Source organism: Triturus cristatus, chromosome 10, assembly GCF_964204655.1.
Source record: "Triturus cristatus chromosome 10, aTriCri1.1, whole genome shotgun sequence".
Taxonomy (NCBI): Eukaryota; Metazoa; Chordata; class Amphibia; order Caudata; family Salamandridae; genus Triturus; species Triturus cristatus.
Window position 1 is genome coordinate 634,222,758 of NC_140593.1, and position 18,198 is coordinate 634,240,955.

At 44.5% G+C, this 18,198-nt stretch overlaps 1 protein-coding gene across 2 annotated transcripts in view; it reads right to left on the minus strand.

Annotated features, from left to right (window-relative positions):
• Positions 1-18,198, minus strand: part of GTF3C1 (general transcription factor IIIC subunit 1) — a 1,956,011-nt gene that overhangs the window by 1,700,283 nt on the left and 237,530 nt on the right. For both annotated transcript variants that reach the window (XM_085632176.1, XM_085632175.1), the window contains exon 5: positions 2,889-2,985. In XM_085632176.1, coding sequence (XP_085488302.1) covers positions 2,889-2,985 — 97 coding nt within the window. The remainder of the gene's footprint in view (positions 1-2,888; positions 2,986-18,198) is intronic.

Genomic DNA, 18,198 nt, shown 5'->3' on the forward strand with positions numbered 1-18,198 from the left:
ATTTTACTCCTACTGTAAAAAACAAAATTTGACTCCAATGCACTGATGGAGCAGGTAGTGCAACATTTTGTATACCTCCTCTATTTATGCATGAAATATACTAATTAAATAATTTATTAATTATAATATTATTAAACGTGTATTGCATGTGTACTAATCAACACTATTAAAACTCGAACTACACGTGGGATTTGCAATTTACATGGCTAAATAACATTTATAACTAAAATCTGTACGCATATTAACAATAGTATATGTGGAAATAGAATACTGCATGTTATATGTTGCTTTTGTGATGTTTGCGTTCCTGATTGGATCGAAAGGGCGAATATAAAGGCTTTAAATGTCGCTATATGCTAGATAAATACAAGCACATAGAGGGATTAGCAAGGGGTTAACATTAGGATCACCAATTCCATGAATTAATATTTTCTTTGTGTTTGTTTCGCTTAAGTTGGCGTTTGGGCCTAAATCAAAGATGGCCGCTGTCACCACACGACAAAGTGGCCACTTTCCCATGAGGCGCGGAGTGAGCTACGCATGCGCGAGAAATCTCCTAAAAACTCGCCGCGACCTTTGTTCACCATGTACCCGGACAAAGCTAGAAAACGGGAGGCCTGCCAAGACAGGAGAACAATCAAGCTTACGATAAACCGGAACAAGCCGACTCTTGGACTAACCAGTGACCTCACCCCTCAAACTGTACTGAGAACCTTAAAATTGAATCGGACGATCTCAACCAGCCAATCACGACTGTTCTAAAACTTTAAAATGTATTTTCTATACTTTGTTTTATTCTAAAAGGCTAGTAGAATAGGGAGAGAGCTAGCTACCTACCCCTACCTACAGCAGCGGATGCCACGTTCGTTGTGATGATCCAGATGCTGCCCGATTATTTGATGACTGCGAACTTTTCCAAAATCCACGGGCTATGATAGATCCTTGCACGGCTTCTGGTCCTTTGATAAATTTGGGACTGTAGCGTGCTGAGCAGAGGACTTTGAGCTTTGGCCTGCTTTTCGGACAATTTACGACAAATTTTGGTTATGCAGAGCCAATGAATTAGAGGACTTCAAATAGCCAGATTAGGTAAATATGATGTTCTGCGATTTATTTAAATTGATCTAAAACCCTAAAACTTTGACGAGACAAATGCAAATAATAATCATTATGAAAATTTAGATAAACAGAGATTGATTAACAAGAATTAATGAGTTTGTGGTTTTTCCTTTAAGAAAGATAAAGATTCTAAACCTTAAAATGTGTTTTAGCTGGTTCTAAACCACCATCAACCAATCCAACTAAATTGGTCCATTCGACCAAGTGGGAGGAGTGCCTTGATGTTTGAGATTAGGGATCTGTAGGTGAATGATGTCAATGTATATTTTGTAAAATAACTTTTCTTTCCTATAGGTTACAAGGTATTTTCCCCCACATGTCTAGCGCTTGAATTACTTATCCCTCCTGTGTGTGCAGACTCATGAAACAGACGTGTGAATGTTGGTGTTATGGGCCCCATCAATGACTGCGTGTGTGAATGAGCTAGTGTGACGTCGGGCCTGTGACGCAGGGAGGGTATTGGTAAATGTTATTCCCCATTTCCCAGTCTTGCGCTGGATCACACTACCCTATACCTCTCGATATATCCTCTCCCCCCACTGACTCATCCAAAATCTAATTCTATTATGATCTCCAAAATACCCCTTTCTAGACTATTACCTCCCCTATCCCTCCTTATAAAACCCCAAACCTCCTTTTACTATGATCTCCCAAACAACCCTTTCTAAATTCTTCCTTCATATTTCCCTCCTTTGACTCCTCCCAAAACTTATTTCACTACTATGATCTCCATAATCCATTTCTAGATATTCTTTCCTCCTCCATCTCTCCTTTCACACATCCCAAACCTCATCTCAGTACTGTATCTCAATAAACACTTTCTAGACTCTTCCCTCTATCATCCTTTTCAATCCAACCAACAGATGTGCATGGCCGCAGCTCAATTTGATCCATATTGCCCTATACTGATCAAACACGAATCCTTTTTGGGTTCTGGAGTAGCATGCTACTCGCCAAAAGGCACTTCGCCGCCTGATCAGGGGCAGTAAGCGCTACATAAATACAATTACAAGTGTGTTAGTCTGTGAATGGATTATTTCTGTAGTTTGTTTAGAGGTTGCCTTGGTCTCTGCCTTACAGTCCTTGACAGCTGTTGCCACTGAGAACAAGGCTTCTCATATAATGCAAAGGAAGTGCTCCCTAGGCAGACTACACCCAATACTGAATTAGCAGCAAGATTGTAAAAGATAACTACTTCAGGCTTCTTCTTTTGTTGATAACATAAGTTTGGGCTAAAGCAGTCGCTCAACAGTTACAGACAAGATATAACAATCAAGAGTGCTTTGTTAATGCAGCACAGGATCAACAGGAATATCACATTCATTGTTCAAAACACCTAAAAAGGCTGAATGCGAAGGCTGTTGTACAGGAGGCTGGGAGTAGAAAAAAACCTATTTGGAAATGCCTTAATGGAGAAATCACAGTATGCAATCAGAAGCTCCCAGTGATGCTTTGGTGTCTTTTTACAATAAAGGTTGCTGTTCCCGGTCTCTGTCCTCCAACAAAATCATAACTAATAATGTAATATTAGAATTCATACAGCTAATTTTGTGTGAAAACAAAAGTGATCAAATTCCTGTATTAATCAAAAGCATTTAACAATCATTATGATTAACATCAAACCCCAAGTTAACATTTCAACCACCATTTTTTAAAGTCGACAACAGCTAAAATCTCATTACATAATAGTGCGGTGTCCTTTTGCCACTGGATAGCTCAACACAGATATAAAATGCTAGCCAAGAATATATAAGAATTTCCATCCTCACCAATTCTTCCCTCAGGTTCAGCAAAGTTTCAGTTTGGTTTCTTCGGGTTTTAAGAATAGCAGACATTTTTTCCATTAAAATATCATATTTACTTCGCCTAGAGGGAGTAGATGAGGAATACCGTTTACTTTCACCTACAGAAAATCTTGAAATACAAAACTTACTATTGTTTAACTAAACATACATTTAAAAAAAATACAAGGTTCATGACAAGAAAACAATACAAAGCACACAATTATCAAATTATATATATTCACTTATTTACAACACTCTACTAATGCTAAGCAGAGGATAGATAAACTACTAAACAATACAATTATCAGGTGGGTCAATCAATCAGGGAATTATAAGCGCACTACTCACCCGCGAGGGTCTCAAGGCGCAGGGGGGTTGGGGGAGGGGGGGTGACAGCAGTTCCGTTCAGTCAAATAGCTAGGTCTTGAGCGCCTTTCTGAAGGTGTATAGGGAGGGGTGAATATCAATTCAATTAAGACAACAATGTATGAATCCAGGTTTTCGCAACCATTATTCTGGGGGTCATAATAAATGCAGACTCTGTTTGGGCTGTGGGGGGACTACCAGCCCCAGCATGCCCAGCACCAGGAGGCGCCACATCACCGTGCGCTTATACGCGCCAAACTAAAGACCACAACAAAGGACAACTGTTGCTGGTTGGGGCTGCATGGTATGGGTGGGGCGGGCCTGCAAGCCCCAGCCTGCCCAGTGGCAGGCAGCGCCGCATCACTATGCACTTATAAACACCAGGCTGATCCCCTAGGGCATGACGAGACTGCTGGTTGTCTAGGCCACGGGGAGAATGCAAGCCCCTGTCTGCCCAGCGCCAGGGGGCGCCGGATCACCATGCGCTTATATAAGCGCCAACCAAAGCCCACAGTGAGGGACAACTGCTGCTGGTCGAGGACACAAGGAGACTGCAAGCACCCTGCCTACCCATCGCCAGGAGGTGCCTCATCCCGACGCGCTAATAAGTGCCAGCAAAAGCCCGCAGCACAGGACATGCCTGGCAAAGCCCAAGCCATGCCCGGAGGAGGATGGGCGGGGCCACCACCCTAACATCCACATTTCGAACCTAGCCAGTACTGTGTACAGTGGTATTTTAATTGGTCTATAATGCCATTTTATTTCAGATGGGACTGAAAAAACGAATGTGCTAATGATATTTTATCTGCTACAGTCCCCGAGTGGCGGTCTTTCTCGTCCTTTAGTTCATTGTGAGGTGGGCCTGTCTTTGTTTCTTCCCGTTGCCAATGCAAATAGTTGAATTAGTCAAAGCAGTGTTAACTGTTTTGTGTAAGACCTGTCCAATGGGCAAAAGGAAGACTAAGGAGGCGAGAGCAGATCCCAAAAAAATCTCTGAGATCAGCAGGAGACATCTGTATCCTAGAGAGAACTGATACCTTGCTTGATGAATGGAAGATCATCATCAATACCACTCCCCCCAGTAGCTATCAGCATAGCTCGTTCACCCCCAATAGCGTCCCCAAGCATTCGTAATAAGCGTATACCATAAATGTATGAGAAAGTCACAAAAAGGGCAGTATCAGTTAACCAGACTAGCCCCCCCCCCCCCCCCCAAAGACCCTTGCTCAAGTTGTAGTTCCAAGAGCTCCGATTATGGAGCAAAACTATTAAGTGGCTTAAAAGAGGCTTAAAAGAGGATGTTTCCTTCCTCAAAAAAAAAGAAAGATTGGGGAAATTACAGCTACAAAATATGTAAGTTTGCACATAAAGACAGTGGCGATAGGACCAAGGGGGTTACAAATAGTGAGGGAAAGATTCCTGAAAATCCTATACCTGGAACCTGTGGTTCTATAGATAAACCATAGTGTGTCTGTCCTACCATGTTTGCCCTCCCCTCTGGGTAATAAGCTAGATGATATGTTGTGTCATGGGAGAGCTTACCCCTGGATACTCGGACCGTAAATGCGGGCGCAAAACATTAGTACATAGCATGTTGACTCGCTATTAGGAAGGGAATGGACGCCTAATAGAGTTGCAAATGATATTTTGCGAGTCACTGACTCGCAAAATAGCATTTGCACATGCTATTAATGCAAGGTAATGGCTCACCTTCACTGGAAGAGATGCCTTAATTCTAAATTAAACCCGGCTGGGATGAATGATGGAATTGATAATTCAGGCGATTGTATGATGAAACTTATTTAAAAAGTTGTAAGGCTCAAGCTAAGGTCCTGAGGAAGGGCTATCAAAGCAAATATATGGAAAGATATGATCAAAATAAAAGCGTGAAAATGGTACCTTGGGAGATGGGAGAGCTGCCTTTGTGAAAAAGGGGTCTACAAAATTCATGGGACCTTTTTTCAATAAGAGTGATGAAACGTGGTTAAATTTGAAAATGGAGATGTATGGAGTATGTCCAGAACGGCAAATTAAGAAAAAACATTCAGAACAAGCGTTCAACTCAGGGGGTGGTACTGACAATTTCGGCAACAACTGGGGATGGAAGGATTCCTGTTAAGTGCAATAGACAGGTTAGAAATATCCCTAGACCTAGGTAATGGAATTATTATATAGTCGATAAATGTTAAGTGGAAGTAATAGCAATGTTTATTTATACTATGGAACTCTTGTTTTCGTGATAAATGTTTCATCTTTTTCTTCTGTTTTTTATATATAATATTTACAGTTGCCTCTAGGCTCAATGTTTGTATATGTTTATATGTAATAAGTAGCATGATTTTTATGGGGGGTCCTTTTACATTTAGAAGTGTAAGAATTTTTCATCCTCGTCATTTATACTGTTTTTGTGTCAGTATAAGGGGGTTGTGTAATGATCCAAGTTTACTCTGTGGAATGTACATGTATTCCTGAGATGACAATGTGAGCGTTGAATGTAGGTGGTGGTAGAACACTGGCGATTTGACAGTTAAACTGGGAGAGCGAAGGAAAAGCTGCTCTTGACGTTTGTGTTACTTGTACTTAATAAAGTACTCTACATTTCCCTCTTTGTGGAAGATTTAGTGGCAATTAAGACTTAACAAGTGGCAACGACTTGCCAGTAAGGAGACAGCCTTGCTAAACACCAATCGCTCCTCAACCCACGTCCGTCATTGACATTTGGCAGTTCTTCCATTCATGGCTGAAGTAACTGCAGCAGCGTAGCTATGCCTCAGGCCGCCCCTACATTTGCCGCCTGTGGCGGCCTGATCAAAGAGCGGGCGTTAGGGGATCGCCCCCAAAACTCGTGCCGCATGGATCGGTCCGCCCCCACCTAGCTACGTCACTGTGTAACTAGAGGAACATTTCGATACTTTCAGCCACATATAGCAGTGAGTTGGAGAACACAGACACCGAACGTTAGTGACTGAAATCTTTTGTATTGTAAGTGCAAGAAAAGATACTGCCCAAGGAAAAATCTACTCAATTCCAGTGAGAAACTCTTCATTTTAATGTCGAGCATTCAAGAGCTCTTGTATATACTTTCGTAAATACTTATATGTGAATGTACTTTGTGGGTTCTGGAGATCAGCCCTAGGACTTTTCTGCTTTGGGACTTTCTTTTCTGTTCAACTGCCTCTATTTAACTGTCTTGATAGAAAACGACCATAAGAGGTCAGTAAAATACCAGAATCACTTTAGCATTCTCTAGATTCCAGGCCATAGAAATTGTCTTCAACGAGCACCTGTAGAAAATAATATTTTTTTCAAATCCTGTATTTTCAGTGATATAACCACCAAAGGCCCTGAGATTTTATATTAAAAACAGAGCTTTGGACGACACCATTCCCTGTGGAAAGGCAATATTTCTCTCCATGTGTTCCTATACCTGGCGTTTCACGTCGTTTGGTGCTTACTTTTCCTCCATGTTAAAGAACAGTTGATGTTTCAGCACCCAAGCTAATGTGCTGCATAGCTAAATACATATAAGGTCCCAAAAGCGAGACCGATTGCATTGCAAATGCCTTTTATTTTAATTGCCTATCAGGCTGATTTTAGGAGGAGCTTAGCAGCAATACAGTTTATGTAAGTGTGAATGAAAGCGCCTTAGCACAACGCGGGCAGATAAAGGCTCGAGATCTGCCGCAAGACAGTGACCAGCGAGAGGGAGCAGCTCGAGGTGGCAGCAGAAGAAACAAGCATTGGCATAGACAATAGGTCTCGTCTTTAAACACTTATAAGGTCCCAGCCATGCAACAGTTGATGTTGTTGCACCAAGGATATTGTGCTGCATGACTAAATACTTGTAAGGTCTAAAAGGCGAGACCTATTGGCTATGCCAATGCTTGTTGTGATTGGTACTCCATCTGTATTTTTGCCTAGAGAATTGTTTTCACAATATGCTCATCTGGTACAGTTTTGTTGACTACATTTTTGTACGTTTCCACTTCTCGCTCCCAAACTGTGAGAACCAGGTGCAACATTGGTGACAGTTGTGAGCTCAGCTCAGAAATGCAGCAGCTTTTTGTAATAATGCTAAATTTGTGTTAACACGGATCTTGGAGACTATATACGTGTGCTGAAAGTAGGAGTGAACTATTGTTTGGCTTTTTTCCCCCAATCTGTCTGTTAGGTGGAAACGTGCCACTTACTATCCATTGATCACAGACTTGAAGAATTCAGGAGAGCCTTGGGCCTCAAACTAAGAAAACAAATTAGCTACATGTAACAGATTTACTGCCAAGACGCATAACTGTTGAAACGGATGCTTTCAAGCTTCTGATAAGAATGACCTTGCAGCTGGATGTAATAGGGGATTCAGTCCTTTCAATATATTGTATTGCATAAATTCTTGTGTAAAAGTCTCAATGTAACCCCAGTGAGGCAGAACACTTGGCAGTTGGTCACTGCGTATTTACGCTTGAGCCTAGAGCAAAATAAACTTTGCTCTTTATTGTCACACCACAACCATGTGCGGACTGTTTATTTACTTTCAAAAGCTATACTTTCACAGTACTTCCTGTGTAAGATGGGTTGTGTAGAGAGAATTGTGGAAGTTGGTGCTCTGCAGATCCAACAAATCTTGACTAAAAATGAACACCTGAAAGGATGAGCTGAAGCTTAAACATCCGGAGCCTTTCCATTTTCCCGAAGTTGTCCAGAAAAGAAGGAGCAGAATCTGCCTCGGAAATGCCCCTATCTAGGGCACCAGAAGGCACCTAGAATAGTATCCCATACCACTCTAAAATCGAGAAACCAATTACTTCTAGGTCAAAATGGACAAAATGTTTGCAATCAAGATATTTGGGGGAGAGGGAGTAGAGGAAGAGAGTAAACGGTCGGCCATCAACTCAAGAATGGCAGAATATAACTCACTCATCCAAGGTTATCCTTAGCCATTGTAGAAAGTATACGACACCCAGACCCCTATTAGCATCTCGAGAACCAGAACTGAGAAATAAAAGAGGCTTCGAGTAAGAGTGGAATAGACCGATAAGGAGATGGCAAAATACAAGTTGGCTTTCAACAGTCAGTAAAACTGCTGAAGTTTCTGCTGCAATATGACCGGAGCTGGGTTCGAGTCTCGGTAACGACGCTAAAATGCAATTAAGCCTTCGTGGAATGCAAGGCACCTAACATTCTGACGGTCGGCTAAAAACCTAGAATTTGTCCTCAGGTGAGAAAGGGCGATATGCCTCCTCACTATGATCCTTCTCTCTCTGGCAGGTACAGTATAGCAACTGAAATAATAAACAATGGAATTAGTGTCAAGTTGTGTATACAATGAAAGAACAATATCCCATATGTCTGTTTCCTATAGTTAAGAGTACAATTTAGCCTCAGAACATTGAAAAATTTATCGGGTCGTGACTGGCTTTCTAACTGCAGCTGAAATAATGGATACCAGTGATGTAGTGAGGACAGAATCAGGAGTAGTATAGGGACCAGCGATGACGGCTGAGGAGCTGGCCAGGTTGAACCAGCAAGGGTAGAATTGCAGCTTGAGTTGAAGTAGGCCATAACATATCTTAGGCACCGTAATGGTGGAAGAGAGAGGGGCCTTAAAGACATCAATAAGCATGGCTTTCACCTCTTAGAGTGTGAACTCAATCAGAAACAGGAGCTTGGAAAGAGGCTCCAACATAAACAAGACGGAACACTCCACTTCTCCCTAAAAACGAGGTGGAGTGAGAGTAGTGAAGCACCTGGATACCCTATCAGGTGATTAGCTGCACTTTATTAAGCTCGATTGTTTGATCGATTATGGACAAGAGAGTGATGTACCAATTCTCGTGTTTTTAGAAGAAAAGCAGCTCCATGTGAAAGTGTGGGTTCTCCTCCTAGTAAGGAATCTAGAACTCAATTTGAGAGACACACATCAATTTGGCCAGTCCCGTGGATGGCCTTGCAATGAATGTAGATTCAAAAGCTGCACATAAAGGCTGCATGCGATAAGAAGAGAAACCAGAAGCACTCTGCTATCGAGTCCGTCATTGACATCAGATATCAAGAGTTCAAAGCTGCAGGTCCAGAGGCTAAAATGAAGGAAACTTCTACAGAACACTGAACATCAATGATGAAGTTTAGAGCACATACCACATTGAGGAGACGCTGTAGGGAATATAAAGGGAGATGTACTTGGTATACCCTGGTTACAACAACTGAAATCTGCACTGCTAACAAATAAAACCTGCAGAAACGCAGTTCTGGAGACAAAAGCTGAATAATTATCTGCTTCCAAACTGTATGTCTGTCAGCTGCATCTCCATTCAATACAGAGACGACCAACAATCACAGAGCTGTGAAACGCATAGAACGTGCTTTGACCAACATGTTGTGAACTAAGGGCAGCTTTTTAAAGCTCGCCCTGCAACCCTTGGGATCAAATACTGCTCAATGCACACTAATCAATGAAGTGCCATCCAAGCAGATGCGTTGTTCTGTAAGCAGGCTCCATCAGCAAGACTGCTATGAATGAGAAACGATCACAGATTGTAACACAGAGGTGGGAGCTTCCTCTTGCAGAAGTCCATTATTGATCTCACTCAGAGATCTAGGATAGCGTAGTGTCAAGCTCCAGCTGCCAGGAGGAGGTACCTAATCCTCTGTGGGGCTGTTCTCAGCAAACAGCTTTGTGCCTGTAGGGGAATGACGATCTAAGACTGTAGCAAAGAGGTGGGAGCTTCTTCTTGCCAAAGCCCATCACTGACCCCACACAGAGATGGGATAGCATAGTATCAAGCTCCAGCTGCCGAGAGCAGGTTACCTAATCCTCTGAGGGGTTGTCATCTGCAAACAGCAATGTGCCTGTAGGGGAATGGCGTGATTTGGGAGTATTGCTGTTCTGATACGGCTTCCAAAGGAAGTTTCTGCAGAGACAGCAGCGACTTGACAGTATAGAGCATGTACAAGACTGTTGCAAAAATAGAGCATGCATCGAAGACCAAGATTAGAGAAACAGAGCACTCGGAAAAATTTAAAGCACAACAAGATAATATGTATTCGTTTAGAGATTACTCTGGCCAGCTGTGATTTTCTACATCTTGCATACCAGACAATTTTCAGCTGCATGTGTAGAGCCTCTCGTACACCAAACTTAACACTTATACCAGGCGTAGAACCTGCCCCTCACTTACTATTGGTTGGCTTTGTCACTCATGTTTGCTTTTTATTCGATATAAATTTAATGTGTTTATCATTCAAGTGGCACCCACCATCCTGGATCAGTAAATTAAAAAACAAAGAAATCATTCTGAAAGAAGGCATGTACATGCGTAGTTAAACAGGTGTGCTTCAATCAACCTTCATTTACACTTTTTTTTTTTTATATAAGCTGATATGGCATCATATCATGGATGTTGCACAAGATCTGCAAAAAAGCATTGGCAAAGCCAAAAAGACTAAATATACTGGCTTTGACGATGCTTGCTAGGCTGGACACAAACACTCGGCTCTGCTTTTCAAGTTTTATAAATTCCCTGCTTGCACCTCGCTAAAGAAGAAGCAGCGCTACTTCAGTCTCTGCCAAGAAACAGTCACGGTCTTTTGTGAGAAAAACGACATGGCTTTACCCCCATTAATACTTAAGATAGCTCCAAGAATTGACAAGTGTACAGATTAAACTTTTTTTTATTTTTTACTAGCAGTACCACAATTCTAGACAACGTTACAAAGGATTAACTTGATTTCTACAGAGAAACACGAGGGAAAAAAAGCTTAATAGTCCTGCAGCTCACTGCAGGACTGAGGACTTGGCACACCTTGTAAAGAAAGGTACTCGCAACCCCACAGACTGTGTCCGGGAAAATGTAGTTTACTTTCTGTAGTAACTCATTTCTCTGATAACGGAAAAAGCAGCTTGTTCTCGTGTGTGTGGTGGGCGGTGTAGCTTACAATGGGGGGGAGGTACAAAGGAGATGAGTGGAACGAAGTGGGCATCGGATGGGAGTCATCGTGTTGAGATGGATTACTTAAGAGTAGCGTTACGATTATAAAGGCTTATTTTACAACTTCAAGGATGTTTAACCTTATTTAGGGCGCGGGAGGAATGCATTGCAGCTTGTTAGGCAGAGGAGATCATGACGTCTGATTTCTATACAGGATCTACCCTACAAACATCGACAATTGAATACATCTCCATGCTAAGCACCTGCATGGAAAGGACCCAGATGTTGGAAAATGTTCTTATGCCCAACTCGCCCAAAAAATAAAAAAAGTTATTGCTCTTTACATCCTCGCAATATGTACGCATTAAAACTGGAATGCATATTGCATTCGCTCTCACAAACGCAAACAAGCATTGGCCGCGCGGCCGTAAAATCGAAAGCGATCGCGATTTCTGCGAAAGTGATCACGATCGCAAGGACGCGCTCTGTGAGAAGCACGCGAGTAGTGCGCGTGCAGCAGTGATCGCGCTGGAAGGGAGGCAGATGGTGGCGGCGCGTGTGAACGCAAGCGTTAGGCCAGTGAGGTCTGGTAGCACTCTGAAAACCCGTATACTAAATATCTCGCAGAGCAGCACATGCGCTGGCTCTAGCGAGACCTAAAAATGTTAAGCGGTTACCTGGTACACGTCGTGAAAGATGGTGTAGCTAAAGAATTCTATCCTCGAATTGTAACTGTGGTGAGAGGACTGCAATGTATGATGTATTTATGTGTACCTGCTGCCAGGGTTGGATTGGGATTAAAAATCGGCCCTGGCACACTAAAAAAAAAGTGGCCCACATTTGCATAGTGCCTTTACAGAAAGCACTGCTTCGATTAAGTTTTTTTTTTTTAAAAGAAGGGGGTGGGGGGGGGTGTCTCTGACAGAGGCATGTTTTATTAACTTTATTTAGATTTAAAAAATGCACGGATTAGTTCACACTGGTGAACCATACATGAATTCAAATGAGACCGCTTCCGCTCAGGTCCCCTACCCCTGCTCAATATGCACACATTAATGGGCCTGCCCAGAGAGAGAAAGGGAGTGACACCTCTGCCGTTGATAAAAAGGGAGGTAATGGATGCCCATCTGCCTCCAGAAAGGCCACTCAGGCACCCACTGGGCCGCTGGCATCATCCAAACAGCACAGACACTGCCCAAATCAGCCCCCAGGTCTCCCACATAGGTGGCCCACAGCTGGAACTCAGATACCGGCCCCTCGGCCATTGCCCGAGTTACCAATCGAACCCTGCTTGCCGCCGGCCATCTCGAACTGAGCTCGCACCCAGCGCAGTTAGGCGGGCACCAATCACAGATTAAGCCATTCCAGTGTCTGTATACATGTGCAGCGCTGATGCACACAAGAACAAAAAAAACAAGCATTTGCAATGCTATTGGTCTTGCATTCCTGAGTGTTTAAGCTATTGGCATTGGAAATAATAATGCAATGCCAATAGCTCAAACTTTCAGTAATGCGAGGCCTATTGCATTGTAAATGCTGGTTTTAGAAGGCTACATGTCTTAGTTATTGGCTGCTGTGACAAGCAAGCAGTGCTCAGAAGTCAGTGCATGGTAAATGGTTGAGAATGGAGAGGGGGTGGGGAGATGAAAGGCTCATACAGGACAGCAAGTTAGATTAACAGTGAACAGCGGGAGGGAGGTGATTGGGGACAGGAGAAAAACCAGCGGCTAAGCAAGCTTCGAAAAGGCAATAAAATGCTTTGCCAGTCTGAAAGAAATTAAAAGTAGCGCTGTTCATAAACAATTAAAGGTGCACCGAAAGTGAATGTGGTGCTGTTCATAAATATATAAAGGTGCAAGGCCATGCTATGTGTTAAAGCTCAGTACTCCCCTCTTTAAAGTGCAAGCGGAAAAACGAAATAAAGGGGGTCATGCCACACTGGTTGAAAGAAAAAAAAAAATGGTTGCAGGAAAGCGTGTCCTGCCTGCAACAGCAGGCTGGAGAAAGTCATTTGAGAAAATGGTGCTCACAGACTGTATTTAAAAGATCCAGAGTAACAACCCACGCAACAGGGGCAGTTCTCAAGGGAGGTTACAGGAGAAAAGAAGGTCCTAAGGAGGGAGTACTAAGCCTATTGACTAATCAAAAGCCGCCATTTACAAAGGACAGTAATAGGAGCCAATTTAAAAGATGGGCAGAGCTTAAAGTCCAAACCCGAATACAGCATGTCTCGAAAAGACAGCGCAAGTGCTGCCTAGGCGAGACCTAAAAAGGCATTGATTATATTCAAAGCACTGACACTCACAGCAAAGTGAGTGTGATTAAACTGGTCGATTTATAATATGTTCACAGCACTGATACCCACAGTTGAGCGACGCCGATTAAATTCACTGTGTTGATGCACACAGTAAAAAGTTACATACTACATCGGCAGTGCTGCTGATCAGTAGGGTAAACTGAAATCAGTTATACTGAACTCCAGTGCAGCAATTCCAATACAGGTTATTGTTTGTCAATCAAACTATGGCATCAGCTAATTTACTTCTGATATTTTTTATCAGAAAAGGGAGAACCAGTATTGCTGTGAAAAAGATGGAAAACCCGTTTGATTCTGCTGTCGTGGCAGAACAATTCTCAGCAGCTAGGAAACAAGCGGAGTTGTTAAACAATTTAGATGTATAAGTGTAAAATATATGATTGTTTAGAAACAATACCAGTAGGGAATGCAGAAGGTGATGCCAGAGATGAATATGACATGTCAGTAAGTATCTTATGGAAACATTTTGTGGACCATATTAATTTGTTTTTAGAGGGTCACAAATATTTTATGAGTGCGCAAGAAAAAGCGAAAGTGTTGGGAACTATGTTGCATGTTTGAGGACATTAGTAAGTACTTGCGATTTTGAGCTCCTGACAGATTCTCTGATTTGAGATCAACTAATACACTGTACTAGTAATGTGAGTGTACGAAAAACTACTGATGAAAAACGCTTAGCTTATGGAAGCTATAGCTTTTATTGAAAGATGGAAGTACTTTTGCCCCTTGGGCAACTATCCCTTCCTAGTTTGGAGATTCTTTTGATAATGTTATCTTAAATGAAACGTAATAAAGTATCTTGGCTAACAAAGAAAAAAGCCTTCCTGTACGCAATAAATGGTCCCCACATTTTTAAAAGTAATACCAGGGTAAGAGAAGACAATTCCTTCCTCTAATCTCCTATTCATGTTATCAAAAGCTATAGATTTATTTTTATTAGGGCCAATGCTTGTAATGAACATCTTGTAAATGTTTTTTAAATCCAGACAGTTCATATGTGAGAAGTATCTTTCTAAGAGATTGTGTAGCTAATTTGCTACTCTGGCCATTAAAACCACATCAGCATATTTAAGGAGGGGTAAGGCTTGATTTACCAGTCTTGGAGTGTCTTGCCTCAACTACTTTAAGGCACTCTCCAGCCCGGTTTTATATAAAATGACAACAAGAGAGGGCAATATGCATCCTTGCCGTACCACAACTCACAGCAAAATCATTCAAATACTCACCACATTGGTCAAAGTTAACCCTAGCAAACAGATTGGTGCTAAGGTGATGGAAAAAAATCCAAGATGCCTTCACAATGCCCATAAATGAGAGTATGGGCCAGAACTTAACCTGGTTAGTGCAGTCAAAGGCCAAGCTAAGGTCCATGAACCCCAGATGGAGCAAACTGCCAAGGCCTACGGTGCTAAGACAGTAGGTCTTCCCAGGGGCCAGCCTGATAGAAAAAAGATGCTCAAACCCAGATGCTCTGGATACTAAACTCTGTACCCAATCCAAAGTCACTACGATGGCCTAGGGTCAGTTGGTCCTTACTTTCTTGAGGAATCTGGGCAGAAGATGTATAGGCAATAGACAGAAAAGTGCACAGGAGTCCAGAGTTCCACTCATGGCAGAATCGGTTTGCGCACAAGAGACACCTTGGAAAATACAACACATGGATGTGCTGACACTGCATGGTCACTGTGATGGCGAACAGATCGAGCCAATGTTCGCACCGTTTTAGGAAGAGACCTCTGGGTGTAAATGCCACTCGTGATCCATGAGGCTGCAATAGCAGAGTCTGACCGCCATGGTATCCAGGATCCGGCCAAGTGGTTTGCCACCAGGAAGAGTCAGTGGAGGTCTAGCCACTTCCAGAGATAAAAGGCCTCCTTGCACAAGGTCTGTGACCCCGCCCAGCCCTGTTTGTTGCAGTACCACACAGCAGTGGTGTTGTCCATGAGCACCTGAACCAGCCTCCCCGTGATGGATAGGAGATAGGTTTTCCGCACCAAGCTGATGACTCTCCAGCAGGGTGATTATGGAGTAAGGACTCTGCCAAAGACCAGAGGCCTTAAATTTCCACCTCTCCCAGGTAGCCATTTCAGCCTAGATGAGACGTACTGGTCACTCTTTCCACTCTGGGAGGGGATGAGAGAAAGGCCTGCCGCTGTCCCAACTGGGGTTAGGCAACCACCATTATAGATCCTTTGCAGTCTTCTCTGAAATCTGAATGCGGTCCGATATCCACTTGATGTTGGGCACACTGAGACATCAGATCTCGCTGCAGAGCCCGCATATTCCACCTGGCATGCTTGACCAGCAGAACACAGGAGATCATCATCCAAAAGAGCCAGATAGTTGACCTCACAGAAATCTAGGACCAAGGCTGGAAGATCAAGATCATAACCTGAATGTACTGGACGTTTACTTTTTCTTTTTTTTTTACCGGGGGGAAAAAGCACAAACTGAACTGTATCCAGAATGGCTTCGATGAAGGAAAGCATCTGAAGAGGAAGCAGGTGTGATTTCAGCACATTTTTGGTAAAACCCAGAGATGACAAGAGATTGACCGTAGTATGGAGGTGATTGACGACTGCCTGGGACGAGCCAGTCATCAAGGTAAGGGAGCACTGGTGGCCCAAACCTTGGAAGATGTGCTGTCACAACTGCCATCACTTTCGTGAATACCCAAGGAGCAGGGGTGAGACCAAAAGGGGAGCACCACAAACTGGAAATGCTCATGTACCACTGGTAATACAGGTAAACTGGAAGGACGGGTATATGGAAACAGGAGTGCTGCAGGTCCAACGCTACCATTCAGCTTCCCGGGTATGGGGCAGACATGACCAATCAATCAACCATTCCATTTGTAAAGCGCACTACTTACCCGTGAGGTTCTCAAGGCCCTGGGGGGAGGGGAAAGCTGCTACTGCTCGAAAAGCCAGGTCTTGAGGAGTCTTCTGAAGGTCTGCAGGTCTTGGGTCTGCCGTAGGTGGATGGGGAGGGTGTTCCAGGTCTTTGCGGCGAGGTGGGATAATCTGCCGCCGGAGGTTGCTCTTCGGATGCGGGGGACTGTGGCGAGGGCGAGGTCGGCGGAGCATAGCAGGTGGGTGGGGGTGTAGAAGCGGATTCGTTCGTTGAGGTACGCTGCTCCGGTGTTGTGGAGTGCCTTGTGAGCGTGGGTGAGGCGTTTGAAGGTTATCCTCTTGCTGACGGGGAGCCAGTGCAGGTCTCTCAGGTAGGGTGTGATGTGGCTGCGGCAAGGGATGTCGAGGATCAGGCGTGCAGAGGCGTTCTGGATGCGTTGAAGCCTTTTCAGGAGTTTGGCCGAGGCTCCTGCGTAGAGTGCGTTTCCGTAGTCCAGCCTGCTGCTGACGAGGGCCTGGGTGACCGTTCTTCTCATTTCGGTGGGGATCCACTTGTAGATCTTGCAGGGCATGCGGAGGGTGTTGAAGCAGGAGGAAGAGACGGCATTGACCTACTTAGTCATGGAGAGGGTGGAGTCCAGGATGATCTCTAGGTTGCGTGCATGGTCGGTGGGTGTTGGAGCTGTTCCCAGTGCGGTCAGCCACCAGGAGTCGTCCCAGGCCAAAGGGGTGGATCCGAGGAGGAGGACCTCCGTCTTGTCCGAGTTCAGCTTCAGTCAGCTGTTCCTCAACCACTCGGCGACGGCCTTCATTCCTTCGTGGAGGTTGGTTTTGGCGGTGTGGGGATCCTTGGTGAGGAAGAGGATCAGTTGGGTGTCAACGGCATAGGAGATGATGTTGAGGTTGTGGAGTCGGGCAACATAGGCGAGCGGTGCCATGTAGATGTTGAACAGCGTTGGGCTGAAGGATGAGCCCTGGGGTACGCTGCAGATGAGCTCGGTGGCTTCGGAGCGGAACGGGGGAGGCGGACGCTCTGTAGTCTGCCAGAGAGGAAGGAGGTGGTCCAGCCCAGGGCCTTCTCTTGGATTCAGGCATCGTGGAGGCGTGTTCATAGTGTGCAATGGCAGACCGTGTCAAAGGTGGCTGACAGGTCCTGGAGGATGAGGGCCGCGGTTTCTCCGTTGTCTAGCAGGGTTCTGATGTCGTTGGTGACGGCGATGAGGGCCGTTTCGGTGCTGTGGTTGCTGCGGAACCCGGGCTGGGACGGGTCCAGGATGTTCTCATCGAGGTAGCAGGTCAGTTGTCTGTTGACGGTCTTCTCGATGACCTTAACCGGAACGGGGGCAGGGAGATGGGCCGGAAGTTCTTGAGGTCCTTGGGGTCCACCTTGGGTTTCTTGAGTAAGGCGTTGATCTCGGCGTGCTTCCAGCTCTACAGGAAGGTTGCTGTCTGGAATGAGATGTTGATAGCTTTCTAGAGAGATGGGGTGCGATGGCGGTGCTGGCTTTGTTGAAGATGTGGTGTGGGCAAGGGTCTGACGGAGTTCCGGAGTGGATGGTGTTCATGATCTTGATGGTGTCGTCGTCGTTGATGTTGGTCCAGGAAAGCAGGCGGTTGGTGGTCGTGGGTGCGGGTGTCTCAGTAGTAGTCGGGGCGGTTGTGGCATTGAAGCTGTCGTGGATGTCTGCGATCCTGCGGTGGAATAAGGTGGCAAGCGAGTCGCACAGGTCTTGCGAAGGTGGGACGTCGTTGGTGTTGGAGAGTTCCTTCACGATGTTGAAGAGCTCCTTGCTGTTGTGAGCGTTGTTGTCTAGGCGGTCTTTGAAGGATGCCCT